The 21,997-nt window shown below is 42.7% G+C and overlaps 1 protein-coding gene across 20 annotated transcripts in view; it reads left to right on the forward strand.

The window, feature by feature from the left end:
• Nucleotides 1-356: 356 nt before the first annotated feature.
• Nucleotides 357-21,997, forward strand: part of Poteh (POTE ankyrin domain family member H) — a 94,896-nt gene continuing 73,255 nt past the window's right edge. For 18 of the 20 annotated variants that reach the window (XR_010058107.1, XR_010058106.1, XR_010058108.1 and 15 more), the window contains exons 1-7: nt 357-3,425; nt 4,857-4,971; nt 6,172-6,345; nt 8,422-8,528; nt 16,007-16,073; nt 19,222-19,512; nt 21,057-21,592. Coding sequence is in view for 6 of the 20 variants with exons in the window: in XM_008770604.4 (XP_008768826.1) it covers nt 3,259-3,425; nt 4,857-4,971; nt 6,172-6,345; nt 8,422-8,528; nt 16,007-16,073; nt 19,222-19,512; nt 21,057-21,592 (1,457 nt within the window). In the remaining 14 variants the exon portion in view is untranslated. Of the gene's footprint in view, nt 3,426-4,642; nt 6,044-6,171; nt 6,346-8,421; nt 8,529-16,006; nt 16,074-19,221; nt 19,513-21,056; nt 21,593-21,997 lie in introns of all 20 variants that reach the window. The other 2 variants (XM_063274848.1, XM_063274849.1) reach the window with 2 other exon arrangements.

A 21,997-nucleotide genomic window follows, 5' to 3' on the forward strand; every position in this document is an offset into this window, starting at 1 on the left:
TTGGAGACAGAAAAGGGGTGCCCAGTGCACTTTTTCCTCTGCTTTCTTGGGTATTAGCTTGAGTCTAGAATAAGTTTCGATACATGTCTTAACGGGTGCTTGAATTTGCCCAGCCTAATTCTTGAGAGTTTTGTTCAGATTTCCTGGGGATTCTAGGTTTATAAGTCTAGTTGGACTAGAAATCACTACAGATCACAAGGTATCAAAAAGAAATTAGTTCTTTCTTGAGATTATTTCCTACCTGATTACTAGGAAGATCTAAGAGAGAGTGAGTGAGTTCTGGAAAGAATGCTGGATGGTTGATGAACATGTTTTGGGTTTCTTACATTTTAATATTTAAGAACTTACTCAGATATTGCCCCCCCCCCAGAAAAGGGAGGAGTTACTCTGCCACTTAGATAGCAGAAGATTATTTCAATTGTTGTCAAATAAATGCACAGTGGTCAACGTCCTTCACAACAGCAAAACGGCACAAGTAGGGCTAGCAGGGGTAACTCAGTCAGTGCTTTGCAAACAGGGACTTGAGCACAACATCAAGGATCCATATAAAATGCAGTTGAGGTCATGTGCATTTGTGGTCCCAGCACTGGGGAAGAGAAAACAGGAGGATCCCGGAAGCTCACTGGTTCCAGTCTAGCCTAATTGGTGAGTTCCAGGTCAGTGAGAGACCTTTCTCAAAGAGGTGACAATTCTGAGAATAATGAGTGAATGCTTGGCCCAGGGAGTGGCGCTATTAGGAGGTGTGCCCATGCTGATGTTAACTGTGGCCTTGTTGGAGTAAGTGTGTCATGGTGGGGATGGGCTTTGAGAGGTCTTCTTCCCAGCTGTCGAGGACAATGTGCTTCTGGGTCTTTGGAAGGAAGATGTAGAACTCTCAGCTCCTCTAGTGTCATGCCTACCTGGAATGCTGCTGTGTTTCCTGCCGTGATGGTAGTGGACTGAAACTCTGAACGGGTAAGCCAGCTCTAGTTAAATGTCGTCCTTTATAAGAGTTGCCTTGGTCACCATACCTCTTTGCAGTAATGGAACCCTAGCTAAGACTGCATGTAAAAGTTTCCTTTGGCCTTCACCCACACATACACACCCATGTACATGCATACACTCACATCAGCAGGATGGAAGTAAGAAATGAAAAAAAAAATCAAAGCTTAAGGGTAGCATAAAATGGATTGAGATCATAGTCAAAAAGTTTATTTTATATCAAATATATCTATTTTTAGGTGGGCTCCAAATTTGTCTTTCTGGTCATCAACCCCGAAACCTGGAGATTTTAGATGAAAATGGATGACCACTGACTGTTTCTGTCACTGACACATTCGAAGACAGGTAAAAGGCTATATTAGGAGTAACCAGTCCATTGATACAAATTTCTACTTGGAAGGTAGAGGCAGGTAGATCCCTGAGTTTGAGTCTTAAAACAAGCCAAAACAAACAAGCAAACCACAAATTCCTAAGCACAATGGTATTTTGAAGGCATTTTCTGTTTTAATTTCTGTGAAACACTGGGGACATGCTATGGAAACCAGGCTGGCTTCAAACTTGCATTGGTCTTGTCTCTGCCTCTTCAGTGCTAAGATTACAGATTTTAGCATAGTTTACTTAAAGTTGTCAAGATCAAGATCAAGATCAAGATCAAGAAAGACTTGATCTTCATCAAAAAGATTTTTTTCTTTTTAAAGGCAGGAGTTTTCGTTGTAGCCTTGGCTGTCCCGGAACTCACTATGTCAACCAGGCTGGCCTCAAACTCACAGAGATCTGCCTGCCTCTGCCTTCTGAGTGCTGGGATCAAAGGTCTGTGCCATCATGTCTGGTGGGAAGGCTATTTTTATTTTTTCACTTTGTGTCTTGCTACTTTACTGAATGGATCTATCAGCAGTCGAAGTTTCCTGCTAGAGTGCTTGAAAGGTTTGTGACATCACCTGGCCCTCATCAAAATTCTAATCAGAGTACTTAAGGTGTCAACTATTTGCTTGACCTCTCTACAAGGCACACCCCTATTACCAGGGTGGGGTGGGGGTGGGGAAAGGCAGGCATGGTGGTGTGGGAGGTTGAGGCAGGAGGATTGCCAAGAGTTTCAGGCCAGCTTGGGCTATATATTGAATTAAGTACTTACTTTAAGAAAAAACAAAAATAAAAAACCAAAAAACCAAACAAAACTCCAAAACAAAATCCAAAGCAAAACAATAAAACCGACAACAACAACAAAAACCGGAAAAAGGTCACCCATCTTTCTATGTGTCTATATTATAGAGGGAAATAAATAACCATGTTGGTTTAAGTCATTTTACTTCTGCAAAGCACCCCATATATGTTCTACAGAAAAAATGGAATGCTAAAAAAATATCAGTTTGGAGTCATTAAAATGTCATAATTCATAAACTACAAGTACACAACATAAATTTATTGGCTTAAAATGCCTCTTTTTGCTTCTCCAGGTTTTTTGTGGATCGAGAGGAAAGATTTCACTCCAGCCAGTCAATATTTCTTGCCCTGCATTATTTTATATAGGATTTGTTTGTCTTGTTTTGAGAAGATACCATGTATCCCAGGCTAGCCTCAAACTCCTATGTAGCAAAGGAGAAGTTTGAACTCCTGATCTTCCCGTTTCCATCTCCAAAGAGCTGGTTTATTCTGGAATGGTAAATAACAAATGTCATTTTGAACCATCCGGTTGCACCTCCGGGAACTGAGAATCACTTGGCGTTTGGGTCAGGCGACGCTCAACTGCAGTGCTGCAAAGGATCCGAATCATCACCCAATTCTCTTCAGTGTTTGGCCTTTGGGGGCCTGCTAGGGAGATGCATTGCCAAGGCTTTTCACCCGCGCAGGTTGCAGGGTTGGCTAGGCTCCTGTCACTTGCGTCTGAGGAGGGTGCTCACGAAGTTGCGTTTAGTGGCGTTGCTAGGCGACGAAAAAAAGGAGGTAGGCGGAAGTCAATCCTTCCTTGCTGTAACTGTCCTTGAGCTGTGCACACGCGCAACACAGAGAGTGCACTTGAGTTCGTTGGGTAGGAACCAAATCGGCAATTGGCAGATGCAGAACTGCCAACCTTCCTGGTCGGAAAGCTCCTTGAGATGCGCACCCGAGTGCTGGGGTTGAGCTCCGTTGCCAGGCGACAGAGGGGGTCGGTTGACCCGACTCTGAACGGTCCACTCCTGTGGCCGGGTGGAGAGACGTGGCTGGCTTTATTTCAAAACTTTACAAGGAGGTGGGCGGGCTGTGGGGCAGGGCGGGACTGGCCTGCCACTTGGCGTCCGGATGAGGAGGATATTTTGGTCCAGGAGGAGGCGCCCTAGGCCCAGTATCACTGGATACTGCGCGGTGGGACAGCTCCACCGGGCTGCGAGTGTGGGCGCTGTAGCTACAGTGGAGCGTTTCCTCACGTTCCGGCTAAACGGTGTCAACGACACAGACAAAAGGAACAGGTGATAGAACCTGGGAGTAGGTAGGAGCAGGAAGTGAAGGGGCTCTTGGGGACAAGCGGCCCGGCTTGGGGGTGTGTTGATTATGACAGAGGGAGAGTTTTGCTGTGCGATGGAGGAGCTCTAAATGATCAACTCCCAATGTTTGTTGTGAGAGGAAGGCGGGAAGCAGTAGAGTGTATAGATAGATACACTGTCTAAGGTGTAGAATAAAGGGCAAAGGAAAAATACCCTGACCCTAACTTGACCCCAAACCCAAGTCAAGGGCCAAGAAACAATCGCACCAATCCCTGAGATTGCCACAGAAACCCACCAATCTCCACAAACCCAACCCTGGGATGGATATGGTAGACAAGAATTGACTTTCACAAGTTGTCCTCTAACTACCATATACTCAGTAGCTGGAGCATGCCCGCACACCCACGCCCATTCCTACTTACTATAATGTTTCTTTGTTTCTTTGTTGTCCCCCCCCGCCCCCCCCCGAGCTGGGGACCGAACCCAGGGCCTTGTGCTTGCTAGGCAAGCGCTCTACCACTGAGCTAAACCCCCAACCCCATGTTTCTTTGTTTCTTTTTTTTTTTTTAATTTTTTTTTATTCTTTTTTTTTTTTTTCCGGAGCTGGGGACCGAACCCAGGGCCTTGCGCTTGCTAGGCAAGTGCTCTACCACTGAGCTAAATCCCCAACCCCGTTTCTTTGTTTCTTTGTTTGTTTCTTTCATGTTTATAAGTACACTGTCACTCTCTTCAGACTCACCAGAAGAGGGCAACAGATCCCATTACAGATGGTTGTGACCCAACATGTGGTTGCTGGGAATTGAACTCGGAACCTCTGGAAGAAGTAGTCAGCATTCTTAACCAGTGAGCCATCTCTCCAGCCCCCACATACCATAATCTTTATGTCAGCAGAGTAGATAAAATTCTACTAGTTCACTCCATTGCAATGTTGTACTTGTTAGCAGTCAAATGCTGGGCTGTCAGGTGCTGGAAACGCTTGCACATGCTTTGTACAAATCTGAGTCGGATTGAATTTGAACTACAACACTAGTTGTGGAAGATGGATAGTGTGTTTAATCCCCATCATATGCACAAGGAAATTGAGTTATGGGGCTCATAGGAAGCCCACGAAATACCAGGTAGCTAGCAGGTAACAGATTAGAGTAGGATTCAAATCCAAGCCAAGTTAACTCTACTGGGCTTTCTCCTTTTTACTTAAACAGGCTACCCCAAGAATGGATGTAGCCATGATAGAGCACTAGCCCTGAATGAGGCAGGCCTTGTCTTAAGTCTGGAAGAAGGGAAGAAAGGAAGGAAAGGCATGATCTTTCGTCAGAAGAAAATTAACTATGCTGCATCTAATTTTTAAAACTATATGGGTAAATGTGCTTTGACATGGGTCTCCATTATGTCCTAAAAAATTCCTCATTCTCACAGAACTGCACTGCATTATGCTTGTGCGCATGGCCATCTGGGAGTGGTGACTCTTCTAATAGAGAGGAACTGCAACGTTAATGCCCGCGATGATGACAAGTGCACGCCTCTCATTAAGGTAGAAAGACAACGGCCAACGATCTCAGTATGAGATGGATGAGATGGAAATGCTTGAACTTTTGCAGCGGACAATGGTTAACACAGAAACTCGACTCATCAGAATGCAGAGAATAATTGTTTGTGGTGGGCTCAGCCACAAATGGGACATCTGCATCACACCCCTTCCCAGAAGGCTCTGGGAGCATCATGAGACAGAAGGCCTGACTTAGGCTGAGCAAGTTTATTGAGAAGTACAGCCTTACATATGCTATTTTCAGGGGGTTGGGTGAAACAGTCAAGCAAGAGCTAAGTCAATGTTTGCAAAGAGAACATGGCATACCTTGGACACAGACACCTAAGGACTGATAAGCAAAGTCCAGGGGGAAGACATGTGTCCCCCAGAAGCCACAGCTTAAGAGTCTTTTGAGGCACTGGCTCCAGTCCTGGACTGTCTTACCAAGTTCACTCCTGGACAAGGACACAGAACAAGCTCCCTTATTTCCCTTTGTCTTTTCATCTGGGTCTCTGAGGAAGCCAGAGGTTAGGAGGACCAGAGAGAAGCAGTGTCTTCTGGCCATGTCAGGACTCATGCGCTCATGGACTCACAGCAGCTAGGATACTCTGTCCGGGGCCTGGATAAGATCAAGCCATTCTAGCCCGGAGTGGGAAATTGAGCCCCATCTTTAACTTTGGAGTTAAGGGCAGCTTCTGGGGGAGGGGAATCAGCTTTCTTTAAGGGTATGGCTACTAGTAACCGGTCACACCCCAGTAGATGATCACATGCCAGCAGTATATGGGCAGCACAGAGGACAATCAGTGGGTTATTTAAACAAACGAACGAACAAACAAACAAACCAGACATGAAGTTGGGGAGTACAGGGAGACGAATGGATCTGGGAGGAGTTAGGTAGAGGAGTTGGGGGGAATATGATTAAAAACATTGTATGAGATTCTCAAAGAAGTAATAAATATTTTGAAATCACTCAGGCTATCTAGGTGTGTTTACACATACCTACTTGGGAGGCTGAGGCAGGAAGGTTTGAATTCAGGCAAGGCTGTGCCAAACAGGCGACCCTGTCTCAAAGAACAAGGTATTTTTTTTTCTTTTTAGAATGAATAAAAATGAATGGATCTCACTTAATGAGAAGTAATCGACGAAACCTGTGGAGTGTTTATTTTTAGTTAAAGTGAATAGTTTTTATTTATGTGAAACCCATAGGCCTCCCAGCACCAGCGTGAGGATTGTGTGGCTGTCTTGCTGCAGCACGGTGCGGACCCCAATGCTGTGGATGCTCTTGGGAACACTGCCCTCCACTATGCAGTGCATAGTGAGAACGCGTCCATAGCCTCCCAGCTCCTTGAACACAGTGCAAATATTGAAGCTAGGACAAAGGTAAGAACCACTTACTTTGACTTCCAGCCCGTTCCTAATACACTGCTTTGATAAAATATCGGCACACAGGGCTCCCTTTTCTGCCACAGAAGCTCAGACACTCACTGAATGAAAATGCTCTAAAGGAGTTAATCATCAAAGATATGGATACTTTCAAAGGGTTTTCAGAGGCTACGAGTATCTTGGATACATTCATAGCAAGTAGTTGCATGAACATTAAATTTGTTAAAGGTAAAAATATTTTGCATATCTCTTCACTTAAAGCCTTTCTTTCCTATTTTTGTTTTTGTTTTGGTAATTAGTATAAAACCACACAAGAAAAAAAGTTTCTTATAATTGGGCTTTATGACTAAAAAAGAGGATTTTATAATAAATGGAAGTCATGTTATGAAAAAAAATAAATTATACGGACAAGGTTTGTGTCTCAGAGATGGGGCTGAGTCAGAGAAAGTGAGAATGGAGTGGTAATCAGAGGCCCACAGGTGAATGTGCAAACCTGATATGGAAGGGAAATATAAAGAAGCGACTATTTAATTTTCCCAGGTTTATATGAGCAGATGAAAATGCCCTTTAATAGAGGAGACAGAAATTAGTTTGGTTTAAAAAAAAAAGCTGAGTTACAAAGAAGCCTAGAGGTGCCCCAGCTTAGTAATGAAAACAGAGAGCCACTCTTTTTTTCATGTTTTTGTTTTTCTTTTTTTTCTTTTTTTTCTGGAGCTGAGGACCAAACCCAGGGCCTTGTGCTTGCTAGGCAAGCGCTCTACTACTGAGCTAAATCCCCAACCCCTAAAGAGCCACTCTTATTACATCCCTAGTAACGAAGCTGCTCCTTCTATCGAACCCCATAAAAGAAAACCCTGAAGGGCGACTGGGCCCCTAGTATCTTCTTTTGTGGCCTGTTGCTCTCTCCACTCAGGGGTCAGAATTCAAGTTTTATTGATTGACAGGAATTTATTTATTTCTGGCTTCTAATTTCCCTAGAATAAAAAATAACTTTAGTTACTAAAATGTAGATTTTTATATTGTTATGGATTTATCGTTATATGTAAGAATAAAGTTTTTTTTTTCTTTTTTTTTCGGAGCTGGGGACCGAACCCAGGGCCTTGCACTGAGCTAAATGCTAAATCCCCAACCCAAGAATAAAGTTTTTTTTTTTTTTTTTTTTTTGGTTCTTTTTTTCGGAGCTGGGGACCGAACCCAGGGCCTTGCGCTTCCTAGGTTAGCGCTCTACCACTGAGCTAAATCCCCAGCCCCAAGAATAAAGTTTTATACTGAGGTTTTAACAAACCTTGCCTCTTATAGCAATAAGCAGTAAAACCTAATTAAACTGTCTTTTAATTGAGAGCAATTTCCTGAGAGGCGCATTTGGAAATGAATCACTTGACAATGGTATCTGGTTCCTGCCCCCTAAAATTGAAGAGACTCAAATGACCCTCTTCCCTAACCTAGTGCAAACATACTGAGAAACTTTGAACACTATATCCTTGAAGCCCTTCCTCAAACATCAGTGTTCCCCACTAACGTGCTGTTAAGCATGGTTTTTAAGTCAAGGAGATTTCTTCAATACTGGACCTGTAATTATAGTTCTGTAATTAGGGGGTGTGTCAGTCTCTGTGGCATTCCTGGAAAACTACTTTTTTTTTTGTTTGTTTTGAAATATAGACTGAAGAAACTGCTCTAGAGAAGACAATTTAACTCATTCAACAGAAGTAAAACCTTTGCTACCATGTTTTAGACTTGGGGGTGATGGAGATAAAAGATTAAAGAAAGATAAAAAAAAGATTGTACCCCTGTCCCCAAGAAACTCTTGATTTACTTGGGAAAAACCACACAGCCACACTGAAGTGAAGATTCTCTGCCCAGTGACAGGAGCGGGGTGGGGCTGGGGGGATGATGGGTGGGTAGGGGGGTGAGAGGGTGGGAGGGTGGAGGTGGGTGAGGGGTGAGAAGCCTGGGGTTTGGAAGAAGGAGCAGAGGAGGTCTGCTGTTCACCACCTCCTGTGCCATTTTAAAGTGATTTTTCTTCAGTCGAGAAATACATCATTTCACACGCCGTAAATGGTTTTTGTTTCTCAGGAGGGCTTCACGCCACTCTCACTGGCTGTACAGCAAAACAGAGGCCCGATTGTGGAACTTTTGATAGAGAAGGGCGCAAATAAGCATACAGTGTTTCGCCTGGACAGGTATGGTCTGTCCTTAGAAATTTTTAGTACTCTTCTTAAATTCCTTGCCTATAATCACACTACTCAAGTAACTTCAGTCTTAGTGCTATTTAAAACTTTGTTTTTTAAAAAAAGATCCATTCTGTTTTGTTTTATGTGTATGAGTGGTTTCTCTGAATGTATGTTTGGGCACCTTGCACTTGGGGCCCATGGAGGTCAGAAAAGGTCACTGGATCCCCTGGAGCTGCAGGAACAGGTGGTTGTGAGCGACTCTGTGAGTGGTGGGAACTGAACCAGGCTCCTCCACAAGAGCAATGGTGCTCTGAACTGCTGAGCCATCTCTCTATCCCCGAGTGGTTTTCTTTCCTTTTCCTTCCTTTCTTTGAGATGGGGTCTTTCTACATTGTCCTGGTTGTCCTGAAACTCACTGTATAGACCAGGCTGTCCTTGAACTCACAGGTCTACTTCTGCCTCGTGAGTGCTGAGCTTAAAGGCTCGTGCTAACACCGCCCCACCCCGCCCTAGGGCTATTCTTAATTGATCAGGACAGGTGTACCCCCAGGCCCTACCTCCACAGCCTCACCTCTGACAGACGGATCAGCTGTACACACATATTAAATTCTTTTAAGGCATAGAACTAATATGTTTTGGGTGATTTACGTTTCAAGAAGACTTTAAGAAAAAAAAAATGTAGCACTGTTCAAGGAATTTTCGGGCTGTGCTGCAGATCCTGTCAGCAGAGGCCTTTGGACATGGTTCTGTAGAGCATGTTCACAGCCTTCTCGACAACAGTGGTGAAACCCAGTGTGGAGTCTAGAAAAACAAGCCCGACAGCAGCCCCTGAACTGCAGCTCTTAGCTGGTGTCAGGAAGGAACAGCTGAAGGACGGTGCTGTTCTCCTGTGAGTTCTGGCGCAGACTGTGAATCACAAGGACTCGGCATTACACAGAAAAGCTTGTGAGGCACAGAGCAGCCAGGGAGTGGTTTCAACACTCACGTATGAATGGACTATTAAGAAATAGCCTGAAGGCACCAAGAATGTGGTGGCTTCTGAGAACTGGCAGGGCGATGCTTAGAAACAAGAATCCAGTTCACGCTCTATGGAAGCAGCCTCTGTACAGAGCATTGCACTCAATGGAATCTCTCCAAAGCATCATGACAGGGGCAGGGCAGTGGTACCCGAGGGACATGGGCAGGTGAGTGAGACAGGGCCACTAACTCCAGGAGCACACAAAAGGCAGCAGTTACTACATCACCAGGGCAGAACATAGGAAAGAATGGAACTCTTCCGTGTGTGTGTGTGTGTGTGTGTGTGTGTGTGTGTGTGTGTGTGTGTGTATGTGGTGTGTGGTGTGTGGTGTGTATGTGTTTGTATGGTGTGTGTGTGCTGTGTGTGGTTTGTGTGCTGTGTGTGTACGTGGTGTGTGTATGTGGTGTGTATGTGTTTGTGTGGTGTGTATGTGTTTGTATGGTGTGTGTGTGCTGTATGGTGTGTGGTGTGGTGTATGTGTGTGTGCGCGCGTGTGTGGTTTTGTTGTTATTTTAACCAAGGACTTAATTCTTTCCGTTTCTTCTTCCTGAGAAGAAAAGTGAGGACAATGACAGCTAACTGTTGAAGAACACATTAAAAGTTGTTGACACATTTCTAATGTAAGATACATTATGAATTCAAAAGATAATTTAGAGTACCTGGTAAATATTGTCATGTAAATATTAAAGTAAGTCTCACTTTTTTTGTATGCCACAGTGGCACAATATCCAAGAAGCAGCCAAATGCAATACATAGAAAACCCACACAGAGTAGTGCACGTGTTACTCAAGGTGGCCCTAGCCTATATAAAAATGAATAAAAATTTTAGTTCTTAAAAAGAGTGAAGGTATAAATTTTAGTTAAATTGTTTATTGTTTTCTAACATCCTGGAGATTCAGAATTAAAGAAATTATTTCTAAAAAACTTGAAACGTGAAATTAATATTGCCTGAAAATATTGTCATATCTAGTTTTGGCTTCTAATATTTTTGTACAAATAGAAAAGTGTTTTTAACCTAGTACATTATAGTCACATTATCATAAGTTGTACTTGTTATAAAAATAAGTTTTTCATTTCATTTTTATGATAAATAATACATTTTGTCCCTATGAAGTTCAGTGTTACTAATGTCACTGTGCAACCTGGCGCATGCCTTTAATCCCAGCACTTGGGAGGCAGAGGCAAGTGGGTCTCTGTGAGTTCAAGGTCAGCCTGATCTACATAGTAAGTTCTAGGACAGCCAGAGCTACACAGTAAGACCCTGTCTCAAAAGAAAATGCAACAGTAACAACAACAAGCCCAAATGTCACTCTGTAATGAGATACAGCGGTCATTAATTTCATTAATTTTCATTAATTTCTCCCAGTGCAATTTAAGTTTGCATTGTGCTCTCTAAATTTCCCAGTTTGGAACAGCACGTTCACACTGTCCGACTCTCATCTTAACCACTTCTCATTCAGGGGACTGTACTCTGCCATAATATATGATAGGCTCACTGAACAGTTTTAAATATGCAACCTTCCCCTCTTGTGTCATGCTAGGGATCAAACACAGGGATCTGTGAACTTTCTACAAAAATCCCTGCTAACAGGGATTTTTACCTCCCATGCCAGTTTTCTCGATGCTGTCCTTCAGCATAGGAGAAGATGGTATATGGTTTGCATGCTATAAAGTAAGATGTCCACAGCCGTTTGACAGCCGAAGAGGAGAGTCGAAGGAATGGCATCGGTCTGTATTTCAAAGCATTGGCTGCATCTCTACGTGGAGTCCGGATAAGATTCTAACAGTGGGGAAACACCACCGGGCTTGTTCTTGCAGTGCCCACCTTCACGGCGTGTTTCCTACTTGCCTTTCTTCGGGGAAGCAGGCCTTTCAGGGAGTGAAGAGTGTAGACAAATCTGAACGACATGCTCCACCTGAGCTGAGGTGAAAAGACTCAGTTCTGTTGTAACGCCAGCGGCTTTCTCCTAGACAGCCTCAGTGTAATATTAGTGGATTTTAAATCTGTGGTGATGAGGATGTGCTGAGGCCTGGCGTGCTGCAGAGAAGAGTTTCCATAGATCTGGCTTCCTTGAGCCAGGACATTTTAATTCTTAACAACTTCAATTGAAACAGTGGAGAAAATCTTTGTCTTAACAAGTGCATTCTCTTAGAATTACTGTTCGTGTCATTAGTCCAGGAAAAAGAAGATGGTATTTTTCTTGACACTATCAATCTGACTCAGCTAATGATATCATTTTCTATTAGTTTGATAATGTACACTTAGGATTATAGTCATTGAAGTCTACCATTAGGCATTCAGTGTTGATAAGTGTCTTTCTTATACTATTTGAAATGTACAACATCAGAAGAGCTCCTAGATATTAATTGCCTATTAATAATCCAGTTAATATTCACTTTAGATAGTCTCTCAAGAGAACCATTATAACCAAGTATTGATGAACAAGTCTCTGACTTTAGCCTGTCTAATTACCTAGCATACTCTCTTGTCCCTCAGCATAGGATGATCTGGGTCTGTGGGACCCTAGCATCTAAGTGGATATCACAATCAGATCAATTCAGCTCATTTAGTTATATATATCGCCTCGGTGCAGAGTTTTTCTGGGGAGCCGTATTATGTAGTATAACAGTTTGTCCTTATATTTTTGGTAATCCAATGGTAACCAATACCTTGTTTTTAATCATTTAAAAATTTTTTTCTTTCTTCTTGAGAATTTCATGCCCGAATACGGTTAAATATGATTTTATCTACCCCCACTTTTCCCTTCACGCCTTGCCATATCTTCTTCAACATGTCCCTGTCCAAACTATGTCTTCATTTAAAAAAAAAATCACACTAAGTGCAGTTAGTGCTGCTCATACGGGCATGGATGTGGAGTCATCCTCTGGAGCACCACCAAAGGTTTTAGACCAAAGGTCACAGGTTTTACACAGGGAAAATCAGGCCAAACCACAGAGGAATTTTTTTTTTTTTTGAGAAGTGAAGACTATCTCTTCTAGAACATGTTGTAGTAACCACACTTAGCATCTCCTTGGGATAGTTTACTTGATGTCTCCACATACTGATTTCCCACTGTGGCTTTCCTAGGAAGCTACTGCCCCAACTAGTATCACGTTTGTGTGAAGTTTGTTCTTTGACAATTTCACACACGTATATTGACCACTCTTTATGAAATACCCTCTTATCTCCTTTTCCTTGTCAACCACCCCCACCATCCTTTTTCCCAGATTCATGATTTGGGATTTGGTTTCGTGATTCATTTAGTTTAGCCAGTGTCTTAGTCTGTGTTCCTTTGCTGTGAACAGGCACCGTGACCTCAGCAACTCTTACAGAGGAAATCACATAATTGGGGCTGGCTTACAGTTTCAGAAGTTTAGTCCATTATCACCATGGTGAGTAGACATGGTGTTGGAGAAATAGCTAAGAGTTCTATCTGGATCTTTAGGCAGTAGGAAGAGAGACATTCTGGGCTTGGAATTGAGTTTTTGAAAACTCAAAGCCCAGCCCCAGTGACAAGCTTCCTCCAACAAAGCCACACCTACTATTCTTTTCAAATCGTGCCACTGTCTTGTGACCAAATATACAAATCTATGTGTCTATGGCGAGGTCATGCTCATTCAAACCATCACAACCAGCTGGGGTCATCTGTGTAACCACTGGGTTCCACTATTCCCTAGAGCCTGGTGGGGCATGAGATCATCATCAGAGGGCACAACATTGAAGACAGGGACTCTGCTCCCCCTAATTCTGTCAGTAGCTGTAGGGCCCTGACCCTTGGTTGGTGGTACTTACTTCAAGATGCCCTCGAGTAAGACACAAGGATGCAAATCCATGCAAAAGCAAGAGGTTTATTTTCTGGTGAGTGACTAGAAGGTGAGCCCGAATGGCTATTACAACCAGTTTTTATACTTTTTAGGGGCACAGGTTACATCAGCAAGGTTACAGTTTAAACCTATTGGCTAAGCATATTGACCTTTAAATCTATTGGATAGCAAGCATCAGTCAGTACATTCTGAGAATTTTCTACTCAAGGAAGTTCCTGTGGAGCCTGGCTTAGCTTTGCCCGAGGTGGGTGGGTGTAAGGCTGGCAAAAGCCTTTAGGGTCTTTCATAACAAATAGCTCAGCAGTGAGGGTGCTTCCTGAGCCCCTTATCCCATGCTTGACTGTTGACAGTCCATTCTTTCGCGGGCTCAGTGCTGGCCTCCATTGAGTGGGTGCACTCAGGTGCTGTGGTTTCCGAATCGCAGTGGCCATGTCTCACCCACAAAGGATGGCATTTTGTGTATCCCTTTTCCCTACCTTTCTTCTGCTCCTTCTTTTGCAGTGTTCCCTGAGACTTTTTTCCCTCTTAAACTTTGAAGTTGATTGGCTTTTATTTTCTACAACTATATTCCTTTCTTATTCTATTTTAGTCCTGGCTATTTTGAACCCTGCTTTGAAGACGAGGTTGACTTAGAACTCACAGAGATCTTCTTGTCTCTGGCTCCAGAGTGCTGGGATTATTAAAGGCTTGTGTCATCATGCCTGGCTAGTTTTCAATCTCCTCCTCCTTACCTTCTCCTCTTCTCCCTCCTCTTCTTCCTTCTCCTCCTCTTCTTCCTTCTCCTCCTCTTCTTTTACTCCTCCTCATTTTCTTCTTTTCTCTTCCCTATTTATTTCTGACAGTTACACACTCATTACTTTTTTAGACAGACTAAAAGCACCTAGAATTTAGTATTTTTCCAGATTTGTGTGTGTGTGTGTGTGTGTGTGTGTGTGTGTGTGTGTGTGTGTGTGTGTGTGTAGCCCTGGGTTTCTTAGAACTTGCTTAGTAGATCGGGGGCCCTCAAACTCAGAGATCCACCTGCTTCTGCCTTCAAAGTTTTTGGATTAAAAGCATGCACCATCACACCAGGCTTGAAAAAGTTCAGAATTTTAATGAATTGGAGAGATTAGGCAAGGTACTCTGTAGCAAATTAACTTACATTTCATACTGTGCCCAAATGGTTGCTCTGCTAGAGAATCTTAAATGCAAACAAAAGTAACATGAAAATACACTATGTGGCAGAAATAAACTTTGGACTTATTTTCTTTTTTTTGGTTCTTTTTTTTTTTTTCTTTTTCCTTTTTTTCCGGAGCTGGGGACCGAACCCAGGGCCTTGCGCTTCCTAGGCAAGCGCTCTACCACTGAGCTAAATCCCCAGCCCCGGACTTATTTTCTTAATTCTAAGCCTAGTAGTCTTGCTTATTTATCCACAGGTAGGCACATATTTTAATAATATAGCAGGTAAGACTGCAGTGAAGCCTATTGAAGACAAGCGTGGAATCAGTGTGTCCTCTGTGTGTAGAGGCTCTTGCTGTCCAGACGGACGACTTGAATTTGATCCCACAGAAAAAGCAAGTTAGCTCTGTAGTAGAGGACAGAAAAGAAGTGAAAGTGATGGGAGGAATGTGAAGAGGAACAACATGTTGGGTAGCAATCTGGGTTATAGAAAATTCTTAAGAAGCATTGCAGTTTACAAGATTGACAAAGATAATATATATAAAAACATCAAGACACAGGATAGTAAATATATTCTTTTTTTTTTTTTTTTTTTGGTTCTTTTTTTTCGGAGCTGGGGACCGAACCCAGGGCCTTGCGCTTCCTAGGTAAGCGCTCTACCACTGAGCTAAATCCCCAGCCCCAGTAAATATATTCTAAAGGCCAACCAAACATGCTGCTTTTCTGGTGGTTTATTTAGAGAACTTGAAAAACTCTGAGGCTTTTGCTAAAAGATGTTAAAGGAATTTGAGCCCCTGGCAAGACTCTCTGTAACAGGCAGGCTCGTTGGCATCACCTGCTTCCAGAGAGAACTCACTTAGAGATTGACTGGATTTGGACAATTGAAAGCCTATAAACTGTATAGTCTTCATTGACGGATAGGCAGAGGGTCTAGTGAATCTTCTGCCTTGTGTTAATATTAAAAAGCGACTTTTAGTTTTGGATAAAGCATGCATGTCTGCATATGAGTATATACACATGGGTGCAGCTGTCTACAGATGGCTGAAGTCACGTGTCCTCAGCAGCTGGAGTTACAGGTGACTGTGAGCTACCTGACACGGATGACGGCAACCTGCATGCTGGGAACCAAAATTGGACCCCCTAGAAGAGCAGCAGGTGCTCTTAACTGTGGAGTCACCTCTCCACCCTACTAATGGCTTTGCTTCTGTTCAGGTAGCACATATTATATAGTCCCTATAATAATGACCAATGTAAGTTTTATAAAGGAAAGCATTTAATTGGGGCTGGCTTACAGTTTTAGAGGTTCAGTCCATTAACATCATGGCATTGTGGTAACTGAAGACAGAAAGTGCCAATTAAAAATGTTCAAAGGCTAACTTTCAATTGAATAAATCAGAAAATACCATTTAATGTGTAAATAACTGACCTTTCCCCAGATTTTGTTAAATATCCAACTTACTCATTATTATACGTCTTTACTGTGCAGGTCCTCCTGCAGATTTGGTCCTGATGGCTCCAGTCGAAAAAAAGATGATAGTAATGTTGATATTAAGGTAATATTATTGTAAGATTTATTTTCTTACTCTAAATTCTGCTTTTGTAGTGTTTTCTAAAATTCACAGTTGCCTTCCCATCAATGTTTCATATGAAGAGTTGATTTGGGGGAAAACATTTTGTAGAGTTGTAATATCTATATCTATATCTATATCTCACATATGTATATACTTTCATAAATTCCAAATGACTAGTAAAATATTTTAAAAAATATTTTATATGTATGAGTACACCACCTCTGTCTTCAGACTCACCAGAAGAGGGCATCGGATCCCATTACAGATGGTTGTGAGCCACCATGTGGTTGCTGGGAATTGAACTCATGACCTCTGCAAGAGCAGTCAGTGCTCTTAACTGCTGAGCCGTCTCTTCATCTTCTGTAAAATACTTCTGAGGTAGTAGTGACCAAATAAGAAAATAGATTGAGATAGAGAAACGGCTCAGTGGTTAAGAGCACTGGCTGCTCTCGCACAGAACCAGGACTGTTTCCAGCACCTGCATGGTGGCTCACAACCATTTGGAATTCCAGTTGCTGGAGAGCCTAAGAATTCTTTAGGCCTTTGTGGGCACCTGGAGCACAGAGAAACGCTTACACAGATTAAAAAACAAAACAAAACAAAACAAAAACCAAAGTAAGAGAATGTGCTACGTGTGGAGGTATGTGTCTCTAATGTCAGCACTCCATAGGTAGAAGCAGGTAGAACTCTGTGAGTTCTAGGCCGGAACTACATAGAAAGACTCTGTCTGTCTCAAAACAAACTAACAAACTAAAACAACATCAAACAGAATGGGTTGGAACAGACACAGTAACTGGGCATTTACATTAGAAATAGTTTTCACATAAAGTATATTTGATATTTAACCAAGAATCATTTGGATAAATCTACATTTGAGTGATTTTTTTCTTTTTCATGTGTTTGTATGTGGTGTGTATGTGTGTGCGCACACACGTGTCTGGGATGTGAACACACGTGTGCACATGGATGTAGAGGCTCAAGCATGATCTCGGGTGCCGTCCTCCATACCATTCTACTTCATTTTTTGATGCAATATCTCTCATTGAACATGGAGCTCCCCATTTTTGGCTGGTTGACTAGGCAGCCTGCTCTGGATCCTGCAGAGGATCGGGTTTACAGGTGGGGCACTATTCCTGCTTGGCTTTCCTGTGGGTGCTGGGATCTGAACTCCAATCTTTGTAGTTCATGGGAAGTGCTTTATCTTCTGAGCTTTATGTAGAATGATATGTAAACTAATATGTTTTTGATAATACATGTAACTAAGAAAGTTCCGATGGAGTAGGCAAGTATTAGCTTGGAATCTCCTTGGTGCCTTACGCTTCACAGAAGAGCGTAGTCATGACTTCCTCAGACACTCTTATTTTAGCAGCATAGAGGCTTTAAGGGAGCTTCCCTATTTCTAGCTTTTCTCTTGTATTAAGCTACCATTGACGCCATTGTGGAAATTTAAACATTTATAATTAGTGTGCCTGGTTCCTGTAAAGACCAGAAGCAGGTACTGTATCTACTGGAACTACAGTCACAGATGGCTGTGACCATGTGGATGCTGACAACCAAACCTCGGTCCTCTGGAAGCATAGCGAGTGCTTTTAACCACTGAGCCATCTCTCCGGCTTCCATTCCAAATATTTAAAATTAGTTAAATTTCTTATGATGTGAAAATTCACCATAATACTTCAAAAGTTATTAGTTAACTTATTTATTGAGTCATAGTTCACTGTGTAGTCCTGACTGGTTTGGACTATGTAGACGCACACAGAGGTCCACCAACCTCTGACGATGGCTGCCACGCGTTGGGATCAAAAGCATGTACCACCACTCCCTACTTTCTCATTCATTTGTACAGAGAAGGTACTTGGTCAATCTAGGACATGAAGCCCTTAGTTTGGAAAAAATATTGATTTGTAAAATGTCTTAGAAAAAAAAATGTAATGGGACCTTTGAAGAAATACATTCAGGAGTGACTGGATCACTGTGACTCACATAGTGAACAAAAGACTCACTGACATTTTATTGTGTTCCTGAAGTAATGGCCACTCACATAAGAGATTAAAATCTGGCCTCCATTGTCCAAGGTCTTTTTGGGATGTGGCAGACATTTTTAATGTAGTGAAATGAAGGTGCACTTTGAGGTTACTGTTTCCAGAGCTGTCACTACTGAGGAAAGTTACAGCGAGTTGGGAACTAGTGATGGGCAGTTTCCAGTTCCTTTCTTTGGGTAACATCTTCCTCAAGGGAGGAGCAAAAGGCCGTCTCAGAGAAGGGGACTGCAGTGATGTGACTCTCTCTCTCTCTAGTTCCCAGGAGACTGTGTGACAGTCAGATATCTATATATATGTATCTATCTATCTATCTATCTATCTATCTATCTATCTATCTATCTATCCATCCATCCTGGAACTCACCGTGGAGACCAGGTTGGCCTCATGCATCTGCCTTCCCATGCTGGGATTAAAGGCATGCACCAATATGCCTGGTTTCTTTTGTAATATTAAAAGATCATGTGATTTAGTTGAGTGGAGTGTGCCCCAGGTTTTTTTTTTAAAGTTTTTTTTAAAGATTTATTCATTTATTATATATAAGTACACTGTAGTTTCCTTCAGACACACCAGAAGAGGGCATCGGATCTCTTTACAGATGATTGTGAGCCACCATGTGGTTGCTGGGAATTGAACTCAGGACCTCTGGAAGAGCAGTCGGGTGCTCTTAACCGCTGAGCCATCTCTTCAGCCCCATGGACCACTGTTTTAATTCCAGCCTTCGGAGGGCAAAGGCAGACAGACTGAGTCCCAGGCTGCATAGTGAGACTCTTGTCAAAAAAATTACTTAAGTTTATTACTTGGTGATATGTCATTTCTCAAAAACATTAACAAAAGTAAGTTTGCTACTTCATGTTCTTCTTCTAGTCTAGGCTGGGGTAAGTTATTTTCACTTGATTTTTTTAGAATTATTTTCTGGTGCTGGGAATTGAACTTAGGGCCTCACGAGGGCTGCATCTCTGAGCCATATCTGCAGCGCTGTTTATTTCTCAATGCTGGGTTGTGAGTGGCTAAGCCGATACGAAGAAAATAAGTGTGACATAAATCCATTTCTGTTTGTTCTGTGTCCACTTCCCTCCATGACTGGTAAGGATGAAGCTGCCTTAAAAACCAGTATCCCAAGACAAAAAGCATCCAAAGCCAGGCAAACAAACCTTCAGCCTGACCATCTGCGAACGACATCTCAAGAGCAAAAGGAGAAAAGGAAATGTGACACAGGACATAGGCCTGCACACTCAGGACGTCCTCCTATGAAAACAGCCGAGGAGGCCCAGCAAAGCAAACAGCTTACCAAAGTCCTCAGAAGCAAATTAAGGACATTTCTTGAACCCTCTGAGAAAGAGCCACCACCTAGCATCTCTACAGGAAAAGCACACTCAAAGGTAATTCCCTCTAATTTAAGAATAATGTGTCTGTTTGTGAGAGAAAAGATGCACATGCATAGACCATCCCCATAGCATTGCAGATATTATATAAAAAATCCAGTCTTGAAGATGCTCTCTCATCCCCTTCTTGTTCCCAGTCCTGGGTACCCTTGTCATTTAGTCTTATAAGACTTAGGGAAAAATAAATTAGACTACAAGAACGACAAACTGGAATGAGAGCATACTTTAAACATTTAAAAATGCTATCGTTCTATGTGTATGAGTATTATGCCTGCTTATATGTCTGTGCACCATGTGTATGCAGTGCCCACAGAGGTCAGGAGAGGACAATGGGTTCCCTGCAACTAGAGTTGCAGGTGGCTTTTGAGCTGCTACGTGGGTGCTGGGACGCAAACCAGGGTCCTCTGGAAGAGCAGTCAGTGCTCTTTAACTGCTGAGTCATCTCTCCAGTCACCTAGACATATTTTTAACATAAATGAAGGCAATTTTATAACAATGCAGAAAATGATGATGATGATTCTAGGGTACTTATAGTTGAAATGAAAGGAACAACATGTTTGATATACAAATAATAAATCTATAAACCAAAATATCACTAATTGAAAATTAGACAAATATATACCTCTCCAAGTCTCAAACTCATAACTCTTAAACTTAGCTGATTCAGTGGGCTTTCTGGGCAACCCATCTGAGTCAGCCTTATGGAAACTTATCAACTGCTCTGTGACATAAACCAATGGGTAACACCATTTCATCACTTAGAATCAATCCTTCAGGCTTTGTTCACATAACTCCTACTGTATGTAGGTGGTGCTGAAGCAAGCCATCACATGGTGAAGGAGTGAGAAGGGGTCTCCAGAACCCTCACTTACAGCTCAGCAGCTCCCCTCTGCTGTGGGCAGTGGCGCACATCGTTCATGCATTTCAAAGGCCACCTTCCCTGATTTGCTGTCCTGGGATCCCAGTTAGCAGTTGTTAAAGACCACAAGGAAAGACTGATGTAGTGCAGAAGGGTAAGGTTCCTTTTATTCCAGAACCTCTTTATTGTCACAGTCTCTAAGTCTGGCTATTAATGTAAAATCTAGGTCATGCAGACTGGAGAGGATTTACTTTGTCCTTTTCTTGATACTTAACATCATTAAGGAAGTGAATGTGTTAGGTTGCAAAAACCCAGGTTTGTTTTGTTTTGAGACAGGGTTTCTCTGTGTAGCCCTGCTGTCCTTGGCCTCACACAGATCCGTCTGCCTCTGCTTTCTGAGAGCTTGAATTAAAGGTGTGCCCTGCTTTACAGCAAAGGGCAGATTTTTAAAAGCCAGACAGAGCATGTCCCCTTTTAAGAGTCCTGAAAATTCTGGGCCTTTTACTCAAACAGAAGCAAAGCAGAGGTTACAACATGTCAGTGGCCTGTAGTGATAAAATTAAAACACAAATATGTGTGGACTAAAATCAAGACCCTGGCACTGACAAGTAATAAAATGAATGGAATTATAAAACTCCCTTTTAATGAAAAATAACACAGCTTGAATTTTCCTTATAACAAGGATGAAGAAGAGAGGAAGTACCGACTCCAGGAACTGGATGTAGCACTGGAGAACTCTGATGACAGAACAGTTTGTACTGTTGCTTCTGCCTCTGCCGCTGCTGCTGCTGTTTCTGCTTCCACTTCTGCGGAATCTGCTTCCACTTCCGCTTCCGCTGCTTCTAGGATTGCTTCCGCTGCTTTTGCTTCCGCTTCGGCAGCTTCCGCTTCCGCATCTGTTGCTTTTGCGTCTGCTTCTGCAGCTTCTACTTCTGCTGCTTCGGCTTCTGCGTCTGCTTCTGAAGCTTCAGCGGCTGCTGCAGCTGCTTCCATTTCCGCCTATGATGCTTCGGCTGCTGCTGCTGCTGCTGCAGCTGCTTCTGCTGCGACTTCCTCCAACACTACTGTTAATGCTGTGGTCGCTGCTGCTGTCACTGCTGCTTTTGTGGCTGTTGCTGCTACTGCTGAACACAAAGGCGATGAACCAATTCCTCAAAGGCACAGTGGGGCTACTAACGACAGGGATTTTGTTCTTAAGGAAAAAGAAGAACAGGATAAGTAAGACCATGACATTAGTTCAAAATAGATAATCGTTTTTGACTTACAAAGCAAACTCTCATTTTGGCTAACGTTCATGATGAACACATTGTTTTGTACTTTGTATAGCAATAGACAGGCATTGCCCGCTCTCAGAAACGCTTAAATAGTTTGATTCCACTTTCCAGTTACACTGAAAACAATGCTATATAAGCATAACCATTGTAGCTGGCAAACACGAGGCAAGCCTTGTCTGTGGTTAATGACTTCAGTGACACAAAAGTCAGGCGACTGTTCCTGACCTAGAACCCAAACCCACTTACTCCATTTCTACTCAGAGTGTCTGCCATACACCGTTGCCTGACATGTTCTACTCTGTCCTTCATTCTTGCTTACAAGTCATATTCTCAGCATAGCCCACTTGGT

This window comes from Rattus norvegicus, chromosome 15, assembly GCF_036323735.1.
Source record: "Rattus norvegicus strain BN/NHsdMcwi chromosome 15, GRCr8, whole genome shotgun sequence".
NCBI classification, from domain to species: domain Eukaryota; kingdom Metazoa; phylum Chordata; class Mammalia; order Rodentia; family Muridae; genus Rattus; species Rattus norvegicus.